The sequence below is a fragment of the Mugil cephalus genome, chromosome 17, assembly GCF_022458985.1.
Source record: "Mugil cephalus isolate CIBA_MC_2020 chromosome 17, CIBA_Mcephalus_1.1, whole genome shotgun sequence".
Taxonomy (NCBI): domain Eukaryota; kingdom Metazoa; phylum Chordata; class Actinopteri; order Mugiliformes; family Mugilidae; genus Mugil; species Mugil cephalus.
Window position 1 is genome coordinate 14,841,976 of NC_061786.1, and position 21,601 is coordinate 14,863,576.

Consider the following 21,601-nt stretch of genomic DNA (forward strand, 5'->3'; position numbering starts at 1 on the left):
AGCTGGTATTAAATATTCATGTAATTAGTTAATTGATTGATTAGCGCAGGTGTGTATAGGGGCACGGGTTCATCTGTTAATTGGTCCTCAGCTCCAGAGATAATTGGCACGTGTGAAATCAGGGTCTGTCTGCTGGAAAACCTTTTATCTCCGCGTGATCTTTTACCCGTCGCACGAACGTAGCCTCTGCGCTGGGAAGTAGGGGATCTGCGTCACGCGTTCGCCTCCGCCGATCACCTCGCCACACAGGGACATTTAGTATAATTTAATATGTACTGAGAGGACAATTAATAGTCAAAAAACATTAAACACCTGCTCAGTTTCGGAATATCGGGCTATTTAAAGAGATTTTTCTTCTTCTTCTCTCATTAGCAGAAACCCCAAACCTTCTTCTTGACCTGAAGTCAGTCAGGTCATGTTTAAGGAGAAGACAATGAATTTAATAGATGCACAGAAACCCATCAGAATCAGAATTGGAATTGCATTTCGGTAGGAATAAGTGAAAATACCAATTTTTATTTAAAAAATTCCCCAAAACAAAATGATGAGGTGCGATGCTGATCGTGTAATTGCAATAACCCCTCGGTGTTAACATTCGCCTTAAAGGTTCTATCCCAAGATGTGAAATCATACTGAAACTATAGTACCTTATAAAATTCAAAATTTATATATGTGCTTTGCTCATTACCTCCTGTAAACCATATGTGTCAAACATACAGCCCGTGGGCCAAAAGCGGCCCACTGGAGGGTCTAATCTGGCCTGCAACATGAATTTGCAAAGTGACAAAATCACACAGAAGACAAGGAATTTTTTCACTGAAAATAACTTCTACCCCCTGAACATTCTCCGAACTTACATGTCCTTCTTTGCACTAAAACAAATAGAAAAAATCTGTAGTTGTTATTACTTATTGGTTATTGTTCTGTTATCTTACTGGTCCAGCCCACATGAGATCAAATTGGGGCGAATGTGGCCCGCGAACTAAAATGAGTTTCACACCCCTGCTGTAAACCTTTCTTTCCCCTTCTGTCAACTTGATATTTTTGAACTGTTTTTCACAACACGGGGTCAAAGTTCACCCGAAGCAGCCTTAAATAGTTTATGAATGATAGGGAATTGTTTTGTTTTAAATGACTCGCAACACGTTCGGCATTAGTTTCCCCTTAAAAATCATTTATCGTTGGTTCTTAAGGTTCATTTTTTGCCACTTCACTGGAAGTATCCCCATTTTTGTCTCTTTGATTTGTCGGACTGAGGAGATTTCATCTTGATGTGATTGCAACACAATTCATGCTCGCCTATTATTCTGCTCGCCGACACTGAATTTCAGATAAGAGCCTGACAAATTTCACATATAACCTTAATCTTATCATCCTTTTGTACCGTGCCTCTTCCCTCCCCTCCTTTCTTCCCGTTCGTTCTGCATTCCTCTGTCGGCCTTGCGAAGATTAGGCGATAGTGAACCCGCTATTGTTTTGGCGGGGGTCTTTGAGAGCGTTGCTTAAAGGCTGATGCAGCTCACCTACGAGGGAGGAGATGCTTATTTCATCCATTTAAAGGCTAAAATGTTACACATCATGAATCCAATTTTCTCTGCCTTTTCTCTCTGAAGGCGAGGATTAAAGCCGAGCTGTCAGCTGGCACGCCAGATCCTAAGACAACCCGCGGATGTCTGCGATAACTGCGCTCAGCTCAGCTCAGACAGTATCAAGAATCTCCCGGCTTTTAATTTGGCATTAGGCTCTGTAAGCAAAATCACGAGCGGTTTCAATTAAACGGGCAACTCGCTGCTTTGGGTGCGCACGAATCAACCTCCTCGAGGTGGGAAAGGGCCGGTTAGGATCGTTAAAACGAATTACGACAAAACTGCGCTGTGGAAATAATTGCCATTGACTTTTAAAGGATAGATGTGAGAGCAGTATATTCTGCTGTTTGTTAAAATCTTGAAAACACTGTCTTTGGGTCCAATATTGACTTCAGAAATTGATTTCTTTGAGGCAAAATCTAAATTCAGCCGTCTCTGTGCGGATAACTGCCGCGTCTTACATTAAAAATATAGATTTTTCACATAGTTTTTTAACCATTTTTAAACCTCATTATAAAAAACTAACTTGATTGTCTTAATGGCTCTTGGTTTTACTGGTAAACTTTTCCCTCCTCCTTAATATCAGCCACCTTAAATGTCGACAGTGTTTTTTAAGAAATGCTCCCTCTCATTACCGGACTCCCTGGTTTTAAAGTTCACTGAATTTAATTGGAGTTTTATAGGATAATACGAGGTAAAAGGCCCTTTTAAAGGAGAGCCATTCCTCTCAGTCTCTCTTAGGGAAGCTCCCGCTCTCTCCAAAGTGCGGTCGTGCTGTCTCTGGCGGCAGACTAATGGCAGCTTCTAGTGGGCTTATTTGGGTTTAATGTGGCATAATGAGGTTAGGTAATTGGGTTTAGGTCAAGTTGTAAAACAGGTTCAGGGGAGACTGAGATGCGGGGATCATGTAAATGAGTGGCGTCGGATCGCCGAAGGCTCACACCGGTGGCTACTCAAAAGATCTTCCCGACGCATGTGTCTCGCAAGTGGCGATCTTATTCCACGTACCCTCGTTTCCAAATGGTCGGAGTAACCTTAAGTCGGCGAGGAGCATCAATTAAGGAAACACTCATACAAGTGCTAAGTGGTCTTGGGAGAAATGCCTCCACATTAATGCCATCTTTGTATCACTCACTCCCGTCATTCTAAGTTTCCATCGCCCGCCCCTCCCTTCCCTCTTTGCAAATCTCAAGTCGTGTATCATATATTATTTAAGAGCAGGGAAGTTAATGAACGTATTAAAAGACGTGGCGTCCCCTCAGCAATTTGGAGCCAATTATTAAAATTTGTTAAAAGGCATGACTAATTAAAGAGGATATTTAAATTGGATTGAATTTTAATGCTTTTTTTCCCGTCCTCCTTATTACCTTTGTGGCAGGGTTAAGATGAGAGGATGCTGAGATTAGATATTCTCACACTAATTAAGACCACAGATCCCCTGGGAAGAGAATAAGGGCCTGCTCGTTCTCTCTCCACACCGTCCTCCCCCTCCCACCGCCGCCGCCCTCCGTCTCCTCCCCCCGTAGCGCCGGACCACCGGGGACCCCCGGAGGAGAGACGCGGCCGGGATTAAGACGAACCCGGGATGGGATGCGACGTCCTTCCTTCACATCTCCTCCTCCCTTACGCTCTCGTCTCCCATCCATCGCTCCCCATGGGGCCCGCGGATGACACGTTAACCTTTGAGGTTGTCAGGCCATGAGAGAAAGGGAGATTCTCACATTACGATTAACTTTGTTCCCTTAATTAAACACATGAACGTGCCGATGAACCGGGCCACGTGACGCCTCGGAATGGAGGAGCTGTGTTGGATTCTTTTTTTTTTTCCCAAGAGGAATTATTAGGACAAGTCAGCAACTTCTTTTTTCATTGCGATGGCATCACTGTCACAACTGCGCATCACTCCGCATAGGTCATCAGTTTCACGTTAATGATTATGTCAATCAATTAAAGGCAGCCGCAGACAGAGAAGAGGGGAAATGACTGAGAATAAGAACTTATTCGGTTCCAGCGATTTTTTGCCTTAAGAGTCACTCCAAACATGGTGGCTCACGGTTTGGAATTTCCTAAAATTTTTGCATTTTACATTCATGTCCTGTTATGTTTATATTGTTCTATTCTTCACAGAAAGCACCTGGGCCCACTCAGCGTTTTGTTTTTTGTCGGAAAAAGCGAAGAATGTGCTGAAGGAAAGCGCTTTCTTCGTGAAACGAGTTGTTTACAGGGTGAGAGGGAGTTCAGCGTGGTGCCCTTAGGAACAGGGGGCCTGGAAGATAAGTTAGTGGCGCAGAAGGGGTAAAACCCTTCAGTGTTTTTCATAACATAGACATAATCCTTAAAATAGGCTGATCAGCCGGGTAATCTTTTGTTGAGACTTTATAGAGTTGGGCAACTTCCCCTCTCCTTCCCTTTTTAATAGTTGATTGTCTGCACTTTTTTTTATCCTCATCTGTGTGAGGCCAGTCTGTATTTTATTTTAAGAAGCCAGCACCACTGGCTAAGCATACAGAGTTCCCTGCCACCCTCTCTCCCCCCCTTCTTCTTTTCTCTCCCATGCCTGTGAGTCACTTCCATGCACCATTTCAGGGGAAGGGGAGGGAAAAAGGCAAATAAACAAGATCTCTTTCCAGAGTTTATGTTCTCAAAGATGGGGTGGCGGTGGGTGGGAAGTCAACGGACAAGGGAGTGTGGAGAGGGTTCTGCGGCCAACAATTGAAAACTGTTGCCCTTACCCGGAGAGATCTGTGTACACTACTTGCAAAGTCAAACAAATATATCCAGGGTGCAGTTTTACGTGAGCGTTTGTGCGACTGCCCGTAAACCTCCCTGGCTGTCATCTTCAATCACTGTTCCCTGTTCCTGATCAGACCTCTCTCTTTCTCTCTATATGCGTTTGTCTGTGTGCAATGGTGTTTGTGTTGTTTTTTTTTTGTGTGTTGCCACGTGTATATTCCTGTGCGTGTTTTCCACGGCGGGTGCCAGGCCTGGATCCCGAGAAGCACTTAGGAAAATCTCTGGCTGACATGGAGCCCCATCTGAAACAGGTCACAGACTGTAAAACACTTCATTTCAATATGTGCCTCAATATGTGTCCATGTTGAATGTGACGGATGGACATAAAACCGCTTAATTCAAAGCTTAATACTCCAGTGAAATTTATTTTCTTTTACCTGATTGGGTTCTCCCTTCTTTCTGTGATTTATTGTGAGAAAATATCCTAGTCATCCCATTTGCATTCTTGTGCAGTTACTGCTTTCAGCGCTGTGTCACAGCTGGCAAACAATTTTAAACCTTCTCCGTATAAAGATCCAACAGATCCAAGACTCTTATTAATGCAGTGTTTGGTTTTAACGTCCTGAGACCCTGCGTCCTCATATGGGGACACCAAGTTTTAGGTTTTCATTCTACAGGCAATCACAAAAGTGGACGAATTACAAAACCTCATCAAATACTTGAGTTAAAACTTATTTATTTATGCTTATTAACATTTCTAGTTTGATATGACCCACAAATTTAACAAATTTTATCCATAATAATGAGCTACAATGTCGCTAATTAGCAAGTACTTGTTTGAGGACGTTGAGACTTAATTGTTAGCAATTCTGGTTTTGCTCAGCCATGTACAGGTGTTAAAATGAACAGTTTTATATTTTGTTTTACATTTTGTCAAACATCGGTGACTTTATTATAATAAAAATAATGAAATAATCCCAGTGTCCACCTATGAGGACATTGTGTTTATCAAAAACCACTACTTCCTGTTAAAAGATGATGCTTAGTTTTTATATTTCTTAGGTCCTACTGATCCCAAAATACCTTGGAGGAATTAAAAATGCATACCAAACAAAAGCTCGGGTCTCAGGAGGTTAAAGTTGTGGAAGATTGATTTAATTTTATCAAATTCATTCAGACTGCAAATAAAGCTTTAAACTAAATACTGTGTAGAAATTTAAATTAAATACAGAAATTTTAAAGTATTTAAATGCTTTTTTTGTTGTGTTGACTGAGTAGCTCTCACAGGAGTATGGAGTTCATATTTGCGGAGAAGGAGGTGAATATGAAACCTTCACCCTGGATTGCCCCCTCTTCAAAAAGAAGATTGTGATGTGAGCAAAAACCTTATAAACTATTTGTCTTACACATTTTTTTTTTCAGCATGTGGCTGCACTCCACTGGAAAAATGATGTGATCTGAAATTAATTTTTTCTTGCATTTGTGCAGCGATGCAGCGGAGACGGTGATCCACTCAGCAGATGCCTTCGCTCCAGTCGGCTACCTCCGCTTCACCAAAATGCACACGGAGGAAAAAGACGGCGTGAGTCAAACCTCCGCTCGCGCAGCTTGTTTCTCGAATAAGATCAACGACGGTCAATGCTGAATCAATCGTTTTCCGAGCAAAAGTTTGAGTGGCTTCGGGGGTTGGTTACTTAAAAACCACTCTCGGGGCAAAAACAAACACAAGAACGAAACCCTTTGGTGTCTGATAACTTTGTTGAGGAGATGAGAAACACGGCACTGCAGGGCAGGGTTCAGCTCGACCTCCAGAGGGCCTCTCCCTCTCTCCCTCCCTCTCTCTTTCTCTCTCTTACAAACTCTCGCTCTCGGTCTTTCCCATCATCCCTCGCTCTCTGTCTCTCCTCTAGCCCCACATGGCCTACTTTGACGTCTGCAATATTCGCTGCAGCCTGAAACTAGGCCCAGCTTAATAAACATGTCTGCTCACATTAAGGCGCTTTGCATTCAGGTAGCTGGCTGAGCGGACGCATGCAAGGGTTGCGGGGAGGGAGCAGGAATTGGCTCTTGGTGTATTAGAAGTTGAATGGTGCTTCGCGGACTAGAACAGTGGCAAACTACACGTTTCCCTGCAAGAACAGGAAACTTTACGAAGCATTGGCAGGAGACTGCAATTTGAACTGAAATAAGAAACCTACTCCCTGATTTGTCTTCCTGCAAGTCCTACCGCTGTTTTACTAGTTCAACTCATGGGTTAAACGTGTAAGGGTTACTCTGAGGGATCAACATGTCCCTGGGCTAGGCCGCGTAATTTGTTTCTTCGCACGCCACGCGATAATAACGCTCTCGCATTTGTTTTTGTGCATGAGAGTGCGTGCTCCTGTTCCTGTTAGCCTTGTGTGTATGCTCATTCTGAACGGGGGGATGGGACTGTTATGGACAGAAAACATACCCCCATCGCACAACCACCGTGACCCTGCAGCCTCGCTCCCTACAGCTACATATATATATGTATATATATATATATAATTTTTTTATTATTCCCTACCCCACCCCTCATCACACAAACACACACACATAAGCGTGCATGCATCCCACAGCCCCTCTAGCCCCCCCTAGGTTGCTGGGGGAAGAACAGGGAGAACCAAGGCCTGCAAGAGGAGGGAGAGGCGGGCGTGGTTGGGGGTGAGGAGTGCGCGTGGGGGGGAGGGGGGGGGGGGCAACCAGGGGAGAACCTGCCCTGGTTCAGCCTTCTGAAGCTCTTCTCGTCAGGGTGACAGATCCGCAGTGACACCAGCACTAGAGGAAACTGCACTGAGCTCAGGGGGTGGGGATGGACCACCATCATTTGCCCTCCGTTAATGCTAGTCAAGCTATTTTTCATGCTGGCCAGGAGAGAGGGGCTGAAGTATAATTAATTTGATTATCATATGGCCTAATGCAGCTGACAGCAGATGAGGGGGTTGAATGAGTGCTGGGGAGGGTTGAAGGGTGGTGGTGGTGGGAGGAGAGGGGGGGAGTTGGGGAAATATGTATTTAAATGCGTGACGTCCCGGCAGGATTTGGCAGGTAATATGTACGCCTCAGAGAATGCTAATGATTTGTTATTTAAAGACGTAACAAAGAGGAGAGGCGAAGTAGAGGCAAACGGATGAATAAAACTATCGCGATCCAGAACATGTCTCACCCATCCAGTCATGAGTTTTGACTGACAGCCAGCATGATTGAGTCTACAGTATCAGAAAACACCGCTCCTCATTCGCCCCAACCACGAATACGTTAGCATGTTGTTTCATATTCATTCACCTTGAAGTTATATGCGTGTCTGGGTCCTTGTCATGAAAGACTGACACACACACACACACACACACACACACACACACACACAGCTCGCTTGTTGGGTATTTGAAAAGGTTGGCTAATTATACAGCGTTTTGTCTGTCTTTGCAAAAGGCTCTTTGCTCTTTGGTGGGCATTTGGCCTGATGTATTCCCTGTGGTGCTTTATTGCAGGATGTGGTGGCGAGAGCTTTGCCCCATGGTAGTTGTCCTTGCCAGAGCGCCATTGACAAGATGACTGAGGAGGTGGAATATGCTGATCAAGCTGAAGACAACCAGCGCGAATTTACATCAAATCCTGACCTTAGTTGTCACTGGAGCCACGGTGAGATTCATTTACTGTGAGGCATGTGCGCGCTGACACGCATGCACGAGTGTGTGTTTACGCCCGTGCGTGTCAGATGATGTCTTTGTGTGGCGTGTTGTGTTCTGTCTGGATCTGTGTCATGCGGCCAGCGTCATGATGCCAGTATTTTTGAATGACTGTTTGACAAGAGCTGTCATTTCGGCAGTCTGAATTAATTCCTCCTGTGACATAAACCACCTATGCATGAATTACATCTTAAACAGCATATGGTTATAGAAGAAGAAAAAGAAGAAGAAGAAGGAAAAAAATCAAAATGCATATTTATTTTTCATGTTCTAAAAGTTCTATAAACACAGGTTGACCAACTGTTTCTGGTGCTGATTGCACAAAGTGCTCATTGAAATCCACGTTTACAAACGACTTTCTTCTTCGTGGTGTTTTTTTTTTCCCTTTCCCCCCGCAGACGTCCCTCCGTCCTGCTCGCCAAGAAGCTCCAGGGGCTACCAGTGGATCTCCGGCATCAGTGGCCTAAAGAGCCAAGACCCCGGGTTCCAGGGCCAGACGTTGGCAGCTTTCGCGCAGCTTCAAAGTAAGGGAAAGTGTGGAAAAGACAATGCATTAAGAGAGAACGAGCACTTTTGAAGAACGCTGTTGAGCCGTGGCTGTGGATGTAAGGATCTACTAGAAAATTCCTTTTTGCCTCTGTGAAATCACAAAAGCAAAAAGGCACAAAGAACAGCACGCACGAGTAAACTAACCTTTAATAAGTCATGTTCTCTTCAATCAAATAAAAATTACATCTTTGATATGATCAAGGCGAGATGATACATTATTCTTTTGTCCAGAGGTGATTTAAACAGCTCAAAAAAAATAAAAAAATAAACCCGTAGGACTTATTGCACTACACTCCTTTACTTTACCCCTAAAACAACTACGGAGAAAAACACTTGGGGAAAACTTCCCTGTCCCTTGGGTGTCTTTCTTTCTCCTTGCTGTGATTTTGAAAAACATACCAGCAGAAGTAGCTGAGCTTGAGAAGCTATTCCTTGCTCAGAAGTGCTTGTCAGCTCAGCAAGCAAAGCCTGCTTGTCAAAGGGTCCGCTCGTCACAAGACAACCGGCCACCAAAACAAGGACAAGCACTTCAAATTAACCCAAAGCCTTTTTCTTTTTTTTTCTTTTTTTTTAAACACACACAAAACAGCGCAGGCACGTTGGGTGGGTTATCGCTTTTTGCCCTGCAGAAGTTTAAAAGTGCACGCTTTTGCAGTGCATCTGAGCCTTTTTTTTTCTCCCTCTCTCTTTCTCCTCTTTTTTTTTTTTTGATGGAGATAGAGGAGCGAAAAGATGAAAAGCATATTTAATGTTTATCGTGGTGCTTGGCTGAACAGCCTTCACAGTGCAGAGACAATATTAAACAAGTTAATATTTAATGAACAACCTCTTTGTATGAGGGCGAAGTAGTCTGAGACGCTAGTGTTGGCAAAGGAAAAACAAACTTGAAGCTCTTTCAAATGATTGTAGGGAGAAAGGCTTCGCTTTGAGCCCTCGTTCCTGTGTTTGCATCCAAAGCCTGCGCATTCTGTGTTAGGCTGCACTTTGCAGAAGGGGACCAGCATTACCACTTTAAAGCAATAGATTTCACTGTCAGACAATAGTGGTGGGCTTACCTTTTAAATACCGCAGTGATGGCATTCAAATGACTGTGGTTGAAGGTTGAGTGACTATATATTAGGTATAGCACAGCTGTAGGCTTGATCATTTCAGCTGATCTAAAATAAATTGCCCTGACCTGCACTTTTCTCAGTGGCAATGATTGGAGTGGCAGTAGGGGTTGATCTAATTCACAGTTTCATCAAAAATAAGTCCAACCAGAGCCTGTGGAAGTAAACCAAAGCATTAAGGCTCATTTAGAGTACAGCGGGACATAGATGTAGCCATAATGTCAGTGTGAGCCATTTACGCTACTATTAGTTGACGCTGTGTCTTTTTTGTCAGTCGGGTTAAATTTTGTTTCTACTTTCTGCCTCACTTCTGGGTATAACAGTGGTGACTGAAGCTTTCGCCATAGACGAGTCTTGTATCTCCGAACCTCCTCACTTAACCTTTCCTTGATGTGTTCCATCTTCATTGATCCAAAACGATGTGTCTGTGAAGGTTCTCAGTCATCCAGGTCATGGCAAACCAAAAGGCGTTTTGAGAAAGGAAGGCAACTGGACTTAATTTCTTTAAGACGTCTTCAGCTGGTTCCGGTAGGAAGCTGATGTGTAAATAGAGTTGAAACTGAGTTTTCCTATTTAAACCTCAGCTTCCCACCTGTCTCTCAGGACTGAAGAAGCTACTCAGATGGATGCTCAAACGCCTTTTGGTTGATCCGAAGCAATCTGCGACCAAGCAGACCAAGCACAGCTATTGTGTAGTTACATTCCTGGGGAGGTACATGTTAGCGACAGTGCAGACCAAGCGCTGTAGCCAAACGTCAATTTGACGTAGAGGTCTAAACAATCTGTTAGTCTCAAAGCACCCGCATAAAATCACTGACCAGTTATAAGATATAGTTGGTGTGACTCCTTCCTAGTCCCATACTAACCCATTTTACCTTCATAACTATGCGGTATACTTCCCTATGCTAGCTTTATTTGTACGGAGAAATCTTTACCTGTGTATGTATAGCTAAGTTGATCTAAGGTTGGTTTAATTTATCATGTGTCACCATTATTCATATTATACTACTTGTCTCCAGGGGAGTTGGACCACAGAGCCTGGAACATGAAAAACATTATCCTGGTTCACCTGTATGTGAAGAACATGGCAGACTTTGTTCCTCTCAACACAGTCTATAAGAAACACTTTGGCAATAACCCTCCAGCCAGGTAAAGGCGCAGACACACACACACACACCTCTGTTTTCCTTACCCCGCTGTTCATCTTTACTCTGCTCTCTGCTGTCATCATCACCTCCTCTTGTATTCGTGCAGGGTGTGTGTCCAGGCGCCCCTACCTGCCGGTCAGCTCGTGCAGATGGACTGTCTGCTCCACGACTGGACCAAGCCCCCGGAGGAAGGCTGCTTCCACGAGAAAGAGGCCCTGCTTGCCCAAGGCCTGTCCCACTGGGTGCCGGCCAACATCGGGCCCTACAGCCAAGCCGTCAGGGTAGGACTCCAAAAAAAAAAAAAAAACAGAAACACCAGGGGAACGGAGGGAGGAAGGGGGGGGTGCTGCTGGACGACAGTGCTGACAGGTTAAATTTGGCAGCAGCCACGAAAGAAAGTGTATGCTTAAATACAGCTAATATTTCATGTAGGGCTGCAAGTGACTAATCTACACACTCTGGACGCTGTGGATGCTATAACCAGGAAAACATTAACATTGATTTTTGACAAATAAACAGTAACTTAATAAGATATTAATCCTAAAGCCTAATAAGTTTAAAAAAAAAGAAGGTATCTTTCATGAGGAAACCTGTTTATTGTTTCTTCTTTTTATTTATTATTCATATTTCAGCTTTGTTTGTCTCACACAATGTTTGGGAACTGATTGAAAACAGTATTTCAAATGATATGATTACTTTCTGAGGCCACACAGGCTTGAACATATAAAAATGATTATGTCATTTTTTTGGATGTTCGGTAACGGTTTAATGAAAGATGATAAAAGATCGATTTGCCACGTCGCTGGTGATTCTCCTGTGCTTTACTCTCACATGGTCTCAGATGTCTCTGATTCCATCCAGCCTTCGGTTGTGCGTCTCTTTTGTCTCTGTTTACATACAGATACATTCGTGCAGATGCATGTGATTGTTGTTTTGTGTGATAGTTTGTTCTCGTTTCTACTTTGGGGCAGTGTGTATCCACTTTTGCGCTTGTTTGTAAAGCTACAAGTCAGACTTCTTTCATATTGTTTCCAACCCAGAAAGAATGCACAATTCAAAGGCAGAGCAGAGGAAGTGTGGGCCGCGGTTGCACGGTTGGCTTGGTGTTGTGTTTACCCAGTGTGTATTATATAGGATTACACTTGTCAAGGTACTGTCAACAAGGATAGTGTCCATCTCCTCCACACTGTCCTTGATCCTGCAGCCAAATCCGTCTATGAGTGAGAACATGTGTGGATTAGCCATTCGTTCAGAGCTTGACGGCATATCTCACCAGTGTGTCACCGGAGTTCAGTCTGGATTCCTAAGATGCAACCTACAGAGTCAGGTTTGCTTTTAACATGCCAGCCGTGTTTGATTTCCTCAATGGAGTCTCATTGAAACATGAAATTGAAGTCAGCTGCGCGCATGTGCTATTGCCTCTGGAAAGCAATCTAATCTCTCATTCCTCTAATGATCATTCATATCCAAGGCAATTTGAGAAAACAATGAGAGGGGTTTGCTTGCTCAGAGCTGAGCGCGGGGCTCCGCACGACCCCTGCGTGCTCTCTCGGTGTGTCTGCTCCTCCTCCGCGCTACAATGACTTAATTTGATCAAAAATGTATTAACAACTCTTCGGAGCAGCCGGAGAGTTTTACATATTAATACAATTACCCCCTTGCTGCGAGCAAAGCGTGCAGTGCCGCCCCTCCTCTCGCCGACGCCACGTCGACTCCGTCTTAATGACAATTTCCCTTGGCGACTGTTGCCGTGTGACACCATGGCGACGGAGCTCTGGCAACGAGAGAGGCAGGAAAGCTGTTGTCGGGAATCTGGAGCCCTTCGCGTTCGCTGTCTGTGGAAAATAATTACGATATGGAAGACGGATTCAGACACAGGCGAGCGTTGGAAGGGGTTAACTAGAAGATTAATTTGTGACTTTAATTATGTCCAGAGAATTCAGTGAGCAGAAATGTCTTTGATGGGGCAGTAAGTTGAGACCAAAGTGGTGGAATAAAACCGAAATTAAGCTTCATTTTGCCTGAACAATTGTGATTAATTGTTAATCGTTATTGTTTATTAATGAGCCTCAACATTATACTACTCAGAGTGTGCATGCTGGATCAGATGTGGCATTAAACAGATCAATGTCCAGCTATATTTGGGACCTGTTTATTCTCCTGACAAGTGTCCGCTGGTCTGAGAGACAGCACATGGCCGCTGACATAACACGGCTCTCCGGCCCCACAGGACTTTAACCACAGCCCGCCGCCGCGCTGAGGACGGGTTCTGGCCGAGGTACGGAGGAACCGCGCGTCAGACGCTGGCATGTGATGGATGCTGGACCTTCAAATCCTGGCCCGTCTATTCATCCGTCCGCTTTTGCCCGTCACGTCTCTCGGCTCCAGCTCTCGGAAATGGCACGCTGACGGGAGTGACGACTCGGCCTGGCGAGCTGACAGATTCCGATCTGACTTGATTTAAAGAATTAGTTAACCTTTATAATGTCAAAGCTGGGGGCCTCCTGGTGTATTGTGTGCTGATATATAATATGGCGTCGGTGAGGTTGAGGCCGCAAGCTATATAGACGAATCAGTAATTTAATTTATGCTTTGTTTTTACACAGTTTCCTTTTGCGCCGCACCTGATTGACACGTGTTTAGAGGTTTATATGTTGTTGTGTGATCGTATCAAATAATTTGTGAGCGTGGTAGTGTCAGTTGTTTTGTTGCCGTCTTATTTATCCAAGATCTCATGCAGCTTCATTTGTTTTAGTCACAATTTGCATAATCTAACTAAGATATTAGGAAATTCAGTCTTTCATTACAGACGTCAGTTTATTACAAACAAAAAAACATCAAAAATAAATTTGCTCTTTGCAACAAAAGCCATGTAATGACATGCTTTTAAAAAAAGCCATTGCTGCGTTTCCGTCAGGTGTTTTCTTAAAAGAGGCTTTTAGGAAAAATTCCCTCGTATTAACACGGTAGCAAGAGAAAAAGAGCATGTTTTTTTTTTTTCTTTAACCCAGAAATGCATTTGTACTAATAACAAAAGATTATGCTTATTAGTTGCCAGATGGATAAAATTGCTCTGTCATTTACTGAAGTCAGAGTTAGCAACGGGGGTCTCGAACTGCAGGATTCTTTCCACGTCTATTTAAATTAATGCTGCCTGCTCGGTCACATTCCCTTCGGAGCCCACGTTCACACAAGCAAACACAATAGCCAAAGCGGGTCTCAATAGAAAGACCATCAGTTGAATGGTTGTTAAACATCTCCTCTTTCCTGTTAAGGTAAGTGGCTCACCCCTGGGATATTTGCCGGGAAATTATACTCACTGATCAGATTCTGCGGGGCGTGTTTGGGGAAGCCGGCTGCGCTAGCCCCCCGGTTGCTGGTGAGCGCTAACCCCCTTTGCCTCGTTCCCCTAATTGTGAGTGACACTCGATATTGCGGAAGATTGTCTCGCGCGAGCCTCCGACAGGATTTGCATTGGATTTTGGAAATTGTCAAAGTGGACGGCGAGGCGTCAGGAGGGAGCGGGATCTGACGCCGCCAATTAGCGTCAAAGGGAGGAGTGGATCAAGGAGGGCGGTAGAATTTGAATAATCTTCTTACGGGAGTCTGAACGTCTAAAAACAGTGGGCTGAACTTTGGCTGGATCCTTTGATGGGGAGTTAAGAGGTCAGGTTGAGCCATGACGAGACTGGGCCACCCATGTTGGACCTTAAAGAATGATACGTTGAGGTTTCTTTTCCTCTGCTTGCTCAAGAACTTGGCTTGATTATTATTATCAACAAATATTATCCTGAGGCTTTTTAACATAGTAGAGAACTGTGTGGTTTTGCAAGTGAGCAGCTCAGAAAACACCCCTTTTAAAAGAAACATACATGTAATTTACAGCTGCTTCCATGCAAAGTGTGTGCCCAAGAAATTGTGATATAAGCAGAAATTAAGGTAAGTGCCTCAGCTTAATGATTAATTCTCACTCACAGTGTTTTGCCGCTGTAAAACAGCCAACTTGCAAAATTCAGCAACCCTCCCCTCTCTCCAACAAACATCCCCAAACTTCCTCAGCCTTACATCTAGAGACTGCATCTACCTCAATTACCGCAGAAGAGTAATTAGCCAAAAAACTGTGCGTATGGGTGCGTGCGTCTGCGTTCGGGGAGGTGTTCATGCAGCACGAACAGATTAATTAGGACATTTAACTTCATTTCTAATACAACAAAATTAATCCCATAAAATACGGGGGATCTCCGAGGAGGTGCCTGTCAGCATCTGACGCCTCTCCCCTGTTTGCCATAATCTATTAAAACCTTGCTTTTATCTCACCTCTCCCCTGTCATACTTTATGGATTTTTTCATAAACATGGCCCATACTTCATAAATGTCTCAATTTTCTAGTCTATTAACATTACTTGAAAAGCGCTTGATAAAAGAGGAGGGCATGCGTGAAATAATGCACCAATAATACGAAACGCTGGAGGCTAGAACAGTAGGGGCGGCTCTCTCCGGCGTGCACGCTCAGACAATGCAGGGGGATGTTATCAACTTTAATAAAAGAACAAATGATCACTTCCAACTGAGGAGGAGAGGGGGGTGGAGGGGGTGCGAGGGGAGATGAGGCAGGGAGGAAGAGGTGGGGCCGGGAGGGGAACAGTTGTCGAGTAATTGAGTCGATGAAAAATGAGGTCTTGAAGGCTCAGCAGTTTGAGCAGTCGTGAGATTGAGGGCTACTCAAAGCTGAGGGGTTTCTTCAGCACGTGTAGTTACTTGCTCCTAGTTGCAGCGGAGGATGTTAACACAGATTTGTTTTTTCTCTTTTCATATCGCCGAGCAGACTAGGCTGGTTGTTTCCCTCCCTGAATCCCTGAGTTATGCTCAGTGAGTTGAACCTTTTGTCTGGACAGAGTCAAGGAGGTTTTGTACAGTCGGGCTTCTCCTTGGGCCTCTTCCCCGGCGGGCGTTGATTCGGTTCCCGTCTCCGTGCGTCGCCTGAGCTTGCCTCTTTGGTCTCTCCTCGTCCTCCCCGAACACCGGGGTCAACTGTCCTCGCTTGAGTTGGACACGCACGAAACACGCTGAGACCTCACCTCAGTGGCGTGTCGGCTGTGCGCCCCGAGGCCAAGCCTTGCGAGGACACACGTGGACGCGCGCGTACACACCGCGTGCGCCCTTTGTGATGGGCTGTGTGACAAGGTAAACTGGTTTGACCATTAGAAGGAGTCACAGGTTGCAAAGCGCTCATCCTCTCGCACTTGGTCGACGTGTAAATACCTAAAGATGGATGCAGAGGCAAACAAAACAAGCTCTTGAGCGCGCACACTTTGTCTCAAGCCATCACTGCATACCTATCTAAATATTTGTGACAAATGCTGTTAAATGCTCTCTTGTTTACCCGCAGCATGTGTGCATACTCTGTTGTACGCAACAACAAGAGCCTCCTTCCCCCCTCCTCTAATAGAGCGCCGCATCCCGAGAAATATATCCACTCTGACACATGGTCATGGCTTCGTCTTGGGACGGTGCTGGAGCTCCTGCGTGGGGGATGGGCCCCTCTAAATGTGTACACATATATGTGAGAGGTCAAATCAGACCACCTTTTTAATCTGATGAGGGGGCAGTTTTATGGGAAGTGGTAGACAGCAGCAAGGGTAATTATGTTCCCTCCCACTCTATCCTTCCAGGCCATGCCCCCCCCCCCTCCCCTTTCTCTCCTGCTGTGGCCGCGTGGAGGCTGACCTGCCATGACAGTAGTCATTTTCAGTAGGCAGCGCGCTCTGTGCTACATTATCTTGTGCCGCCGCTGCTGCAGCACCACGTGGGCACAGGCTGGTATCAGCTTGTACCAGGCGAGGACAGGGGAAGGACTGGATCTGTCAGAGTGCATCGGCTCTCAGGCGGTCGCGCTCGCCAGCGCTGTGCCTCTGCCTCGGCCCCTGCCACACTCCCACTCATTAATGGGCCCGGCCCTGACAACTGATCCTAATTGCCTTTGAACAGCTCTTCATGTATTATTGGTGCCTGACTGCCTTGGTTCATGTCAACAAGCCATGGGAAGCCAGGGAAGCGGGGACAGGATAGCCACAGCTATCATCCCTCTTTCCCTTTCACATGCAGATAGTGTACAGACAAACACATGGAGAGACATGTATAAGAACTTAAACAATGTGTGTGTGTACACATAGATAGACATCTACCACTGCAGTGATCCTTCCAGGACTCCGGGTCCCTAAAAAACCAGGGGAGAGTTCTCCGGTGAGTTGACACCATGTGCAAGAGTCAGGTAACTTTGCAGACTTTTACAAATAACTACATAAACTCGGTGAGACTCGCCTGATGTTATTATTTGTTTGTCTGTATGTAGGAAATGTACCAGAACATTTAATGATATGTAGATTAATGCAATCAGTTCTGGTGCATGAATATGATTTTATTTGATAAATGGTTCGACTCTGCTTTTTAATTCGAGGGAGCCACATGCCACGCGAGTGTGTTTGCGTGTGAGAGTGCATCCTTGTTTGCTTCTCACTTTGTCACCGCTGATGAGCGGCGGCGGGGTGAATGGTTCAGAGACATCAAGAAGGCATCTGAAAAGCGTCATGTAAAGATCCCACCACCGCAGACATCTGCCAAGACACTCGCGCGGTTACAATTGCAAACGCAAACACTCAGTCAAAACACATCAATTATTTGTAGTCCCACGTGTGAATTATTACCCCATATCCAACTATTTACTTCCCATTTCACCCCTCCATTTGAATACAAAGAGGGAGAGGTGGGATGGCTTGGCTTTTTATTTGTAGAATGAAATAACTGAATACCAAATGCATAGATAAAAAGCATAGCGGCGTGTCCTGTCCACTCTCATCACTGTCTGCGAGAGGAGAGACGTATGACCATCCCATTACTATGGTAACTAGCCACTATATTCAGAGCTGCCCGGGTGTGTTTCTTCCCCCTGCAGTGACGAGAGGGCATAGCTGACAGGGCCCTACACGCACACACACACACACACACAATACACACAGAAACGCAGAGATAGGGAGGGTCTGGAAGAGGGCTTCTTGCGAAATCAACACATGTGGCACATATAGACGGAACAATACAGGGACCGACACCATCACACGCTAGTTTGGTGACACTAATAGGGAACAGCATTAGGAAATGTAGCCTCCTACCTTGTCAACATTTTACTTTTACCCTGAATCTCCTATCCAAAACAATAGACAAAGAAGCCTAAGTTTAGTCTTGCAGAAAGGGAATTTAATTAAATTTAGGGAAATGAGTTTGAGCAGAATTGAATAGAGTTGTCCTATGTTTTATAGAATGCATGATTAATGCTAGCAACAAAAGCTGAAAGGCTCCTAAGTGCAGCAGATTTACCTACTGACACTTCCGTAAAGCATTTTGCTGTTGGTGCCTTTTTAGGAAACTGCTATTATAGATGATTTTTATAATTATTACGGCTGCGTTTCTGCAATTCCACAAGTTGCACGCGCACATTAAAAGCAGCAGTCAGCGACTGGTTTGAAATGATTATTACATCCACAGGCAGGCAGCAGTGTGGTAGCACCGCCACCTTGTCTTCATTTATTAAGCTTTTTTTTTTTTTTTTTTCAGTAGCGCCACAGATGACTCAGAAAAAGACTTAGCATTTAGGTCCCATTTAGTTCCGGCCTCTCGCTTCATCATAAATTTCTCATGGAACAATTCTTCTGAGTAGTAACTTTTAACCTGGCTCATTCGTTTTTCAAATGCCGCTGTCATCAAAGCACGCCTTGCCGAGGTAAAAACCGCAGCAGATGAATAATCTAGGGCCTCCTGTTTTTTTTTTTTCTCCTTCTTTAGATATGTCAGCATGTTCACTTTTAATACATATTTATTATTGATACTATGGATTTATTATGTAAGGGAATGTCAGGCCCTGTGAGTATATGTTCAGGGTAATAGTTCATTTCAGTATAGTACACCCAATATTTTCCACATGTCAAAAGTTATTGAGTTGAATTTGATGCACTGGCACACATGCTAATATTTGCTACATTTTTCACATGGGATCCAGTAAATTTTAGGAACATTATAGTTTGTCCATTTAATGTAGTAAACCTAAATATTATTATCATCTTTGGTGCATATTTTTGGTAAACTGGCTCCTTTTTTTTTTTTTTTTTTAAAGTAATAAAATGTTTTCATATTTTTTATTTTTTAGTATATTCACTATATTTATTGATGAAATAAACACTTGTATGGGTAAAGCAGTGGAACCTTCAAACATTGCCTCATAATGTTTTGTAGCTTTTTCTAGTATTTTTCTTTCATTCATATTCTTTTATTATTTCACTGGTGGAATTTGCTTATTTATGTGGATATTTTGCCCCACGCACACACACACACACACACACACACAAAAATGGAAATCCAAGGAGACTCCGATGCCGTCTAGCCAGGCTGTCCATGGTCTGAGTGGACTTCATAAGTACACTACACACTTGCTAATGCTCCAGTTGCCTTTTTAATGCAGTCATACTGCCATCTGTTGAGAGGGAGAGGGACTACAATTTTCTTTCTTTCCAAGTCATTCTGCTTTACATTTTTGTTTGTCTGTTATTCATCTTTTATCTGAGACTGTTATGTCCATGCCAAGCAATAGAGCATCAACAGGAAAAAGAGTCTGTGTTTGTGTTTTCTGGATGTAGAGACAGGATTTTTATTTTTTTTTTGGAACCATCATCTTCATCTTGGTTTCAAAGACTGACTTATTGTGAACATTCACTTTGTCTCATGCAGATTAGATGTTTAACACCGCGGTCCATCCTGCTTTTTACACACACACACACAAACTTAACTTCACCACTCTAATAGTTGTGCCACAGGATTTTTTATTTATTTATTTTTTATTTTGTGCCCAGGTTAAATTCTTCCTTCTATTACCGGCCAGATTACAGTACGAGATGTCAGAGAAAAAAAATGAGAAAAATATGAAAAGACAGAAGAAACGAGGTGGCCGCAGCTGGGGAGAGAGGGAAAAAAGCAGGGGTTGAGGGTTGCAGTTTCAGCATCATTCAATCAGACAACATGCCCCTCAGCTGAAACAGCGAGACCCTCCCCGATTCTCTCGAATTAGGCAGATTAGCAGGAAAGCGCATAATGCAGGATGATGGAATTTGTCATAATTTGCATTGTCCTGGAAAGATTGGGCTTGATAGAGCGATGCATGGCGGGGGCTTGTCATGTCCCACGGGCAGGTCATAGAGGAAGCTTGGCAGAAATGATTTTTGCGATATGTGCATCAGTCGTAAAAGCCTCACAACCAATTTGTCAAAAAATGTGAGGTCGGGACAGTTGAAGGCAGCAGGGCATTTTGCCTAACGCGGTGAAAAACTGTGCCCCTCCATCACTCTCCATTCACAGCCCGGCTCTCTGGTGTGGCACAGTACTCCGGCGACGGACAGTTTTATTAAATCAGCTTTTTTTAAAAATATATATATTTATTTGTTCGTATTTCTTTACTTGAACATAATTACAGTAAATTTACAGAAGAAAGCACAAAACATATTTTACTGTATGTTTTTTTTTTTAAAAAACAATATTGGAAACATTTATTTGTTTATTCATGCCTGTTGACATTCAGACGCGTGTCCCTGAGCATCCGACAGTCAGACATGTCTGACCTTGGTTCTAGTACTGACTGGCAGCTCCTGACCAGCATAAAGTTGACCAGAGCTGACATGGCAGTGTTAGTCTTCCACACGGTTCAGTGTCTATGGAGTGGGCATGTCGAGGCCAGACATAACCGGCAGAATAGGAAAATACGCATACACTTAGGGAAGGTGGGGGTTGGGGAATGGCCGGTGTCCCTCAGACTGACCACGCGTCGCCTCAACAATGGCACGTTACAGTATTGTTCTAAATCTGTCCACGTAATAACGACGTCTTTTCGAATGCGCGTTCTGTTTTATGAATAAATGTGTGGTTCCAGACCGGAGAGGAGCGCATTCACAAATGCCTTATCCTCGTCTTTCTTTGTGCACGACGTACGGCTATTTATGTCGCCGTTTAAGTAACACTGATGTTGTGTGACAGTTGAGCATACAGGGGTTAGGCTCAAACTGGAGCACAAACAGGAAGAAAAAAAAACTGAGATAGTGGGGGGAAAAAGAGCAGGGAATAAATAAAGAAAGTGGCAAATATCTTTCCTCCTTCCCGTGAAGCCTTAAATGAGGAGACTAACACGGTGAAAGATTCTGCAGACGGGAGAAAGGTTGTGGTCTTCCTGAAAGGTTTGTATTTGTAGAAATGAGGTGTCAGAAGAGGCAGGATTTCCTCAGGGCGCGGCACAACATGAGCCCATTTCTTATCATTTCCCACTCCCAGACGTGATCTGCTTTGAATTCGCTAATGCTGAAAGAACCCCACAGACTTGGAAGCCAGTTCAAGATGAAATCACAGCACACATCCCTGACAAACTGCCATCCAGCACACAAGGATTAGACGGTCGTTGCATATCAAATCCCCACCAAAAAGCAGAAATAATATATGCACTTAAATACATTCAACAAAACTTCAACCTCAGTTTTTTTTTGTTTGATCCCCACATTTTGAGCTATTTGCCAACCCTAAAATATTAAAGAAATGAATAAAAGTAAAAAGAAAAAAGAGAGAATTTTAGAAATTTGTAATATATACTAGGAATGCTCTATAAAGAATTAAAAGAAGGGGTGTCCTATTTAAAGTAAATTTGTTGCTTAGACATTAAGTTTTAGATGATCCATGAGAAG

At 44.0% G+C, this 21,601-nt stretch overlaps 1 protein-coding gene across 1 annotated transcript in view; it reads left to right on the plus strand.

Annotated features, from left to right (window-relative positions):
• dph6 (diphthamine biosynthesis 6) overlaps window positions 1-21,601 on the plus strand; it is a 55,987-nt gene that overhangs the window by 18,773 nt on the left and 15,613 nt on the right. The window contains exons 6-12 of the mRNA XM_047611206.1: window positions 4,569-4,630; window positions 5,598-5,692; window positions 5,808-5,901; window positions 7,832-7,982; window positions 8,428-8,553; window positions 10,707-10,836; window positions 10,942-11,116. Coding sequence (XP_047467162.1) covers window positions 4,569-4,630; window positions 5,598-5,692; window positions 5,808-5,901; window positions 7,832-7,982; window positions 8,428-8,553; window positions 10,707-10,836; window positions 10,942-11,116 — 833 coding nt within the window. The remainder of the gene's footprint in view (window positions 1-4,568; window positions 4,631-5,597; window positions 5,693-5,807; window positions 5,902-7,831; window positions 7,983-8,427; window positions 8,554-10,706; window positions 10,837-10,941; window positions 11,117-21,601) is intronic.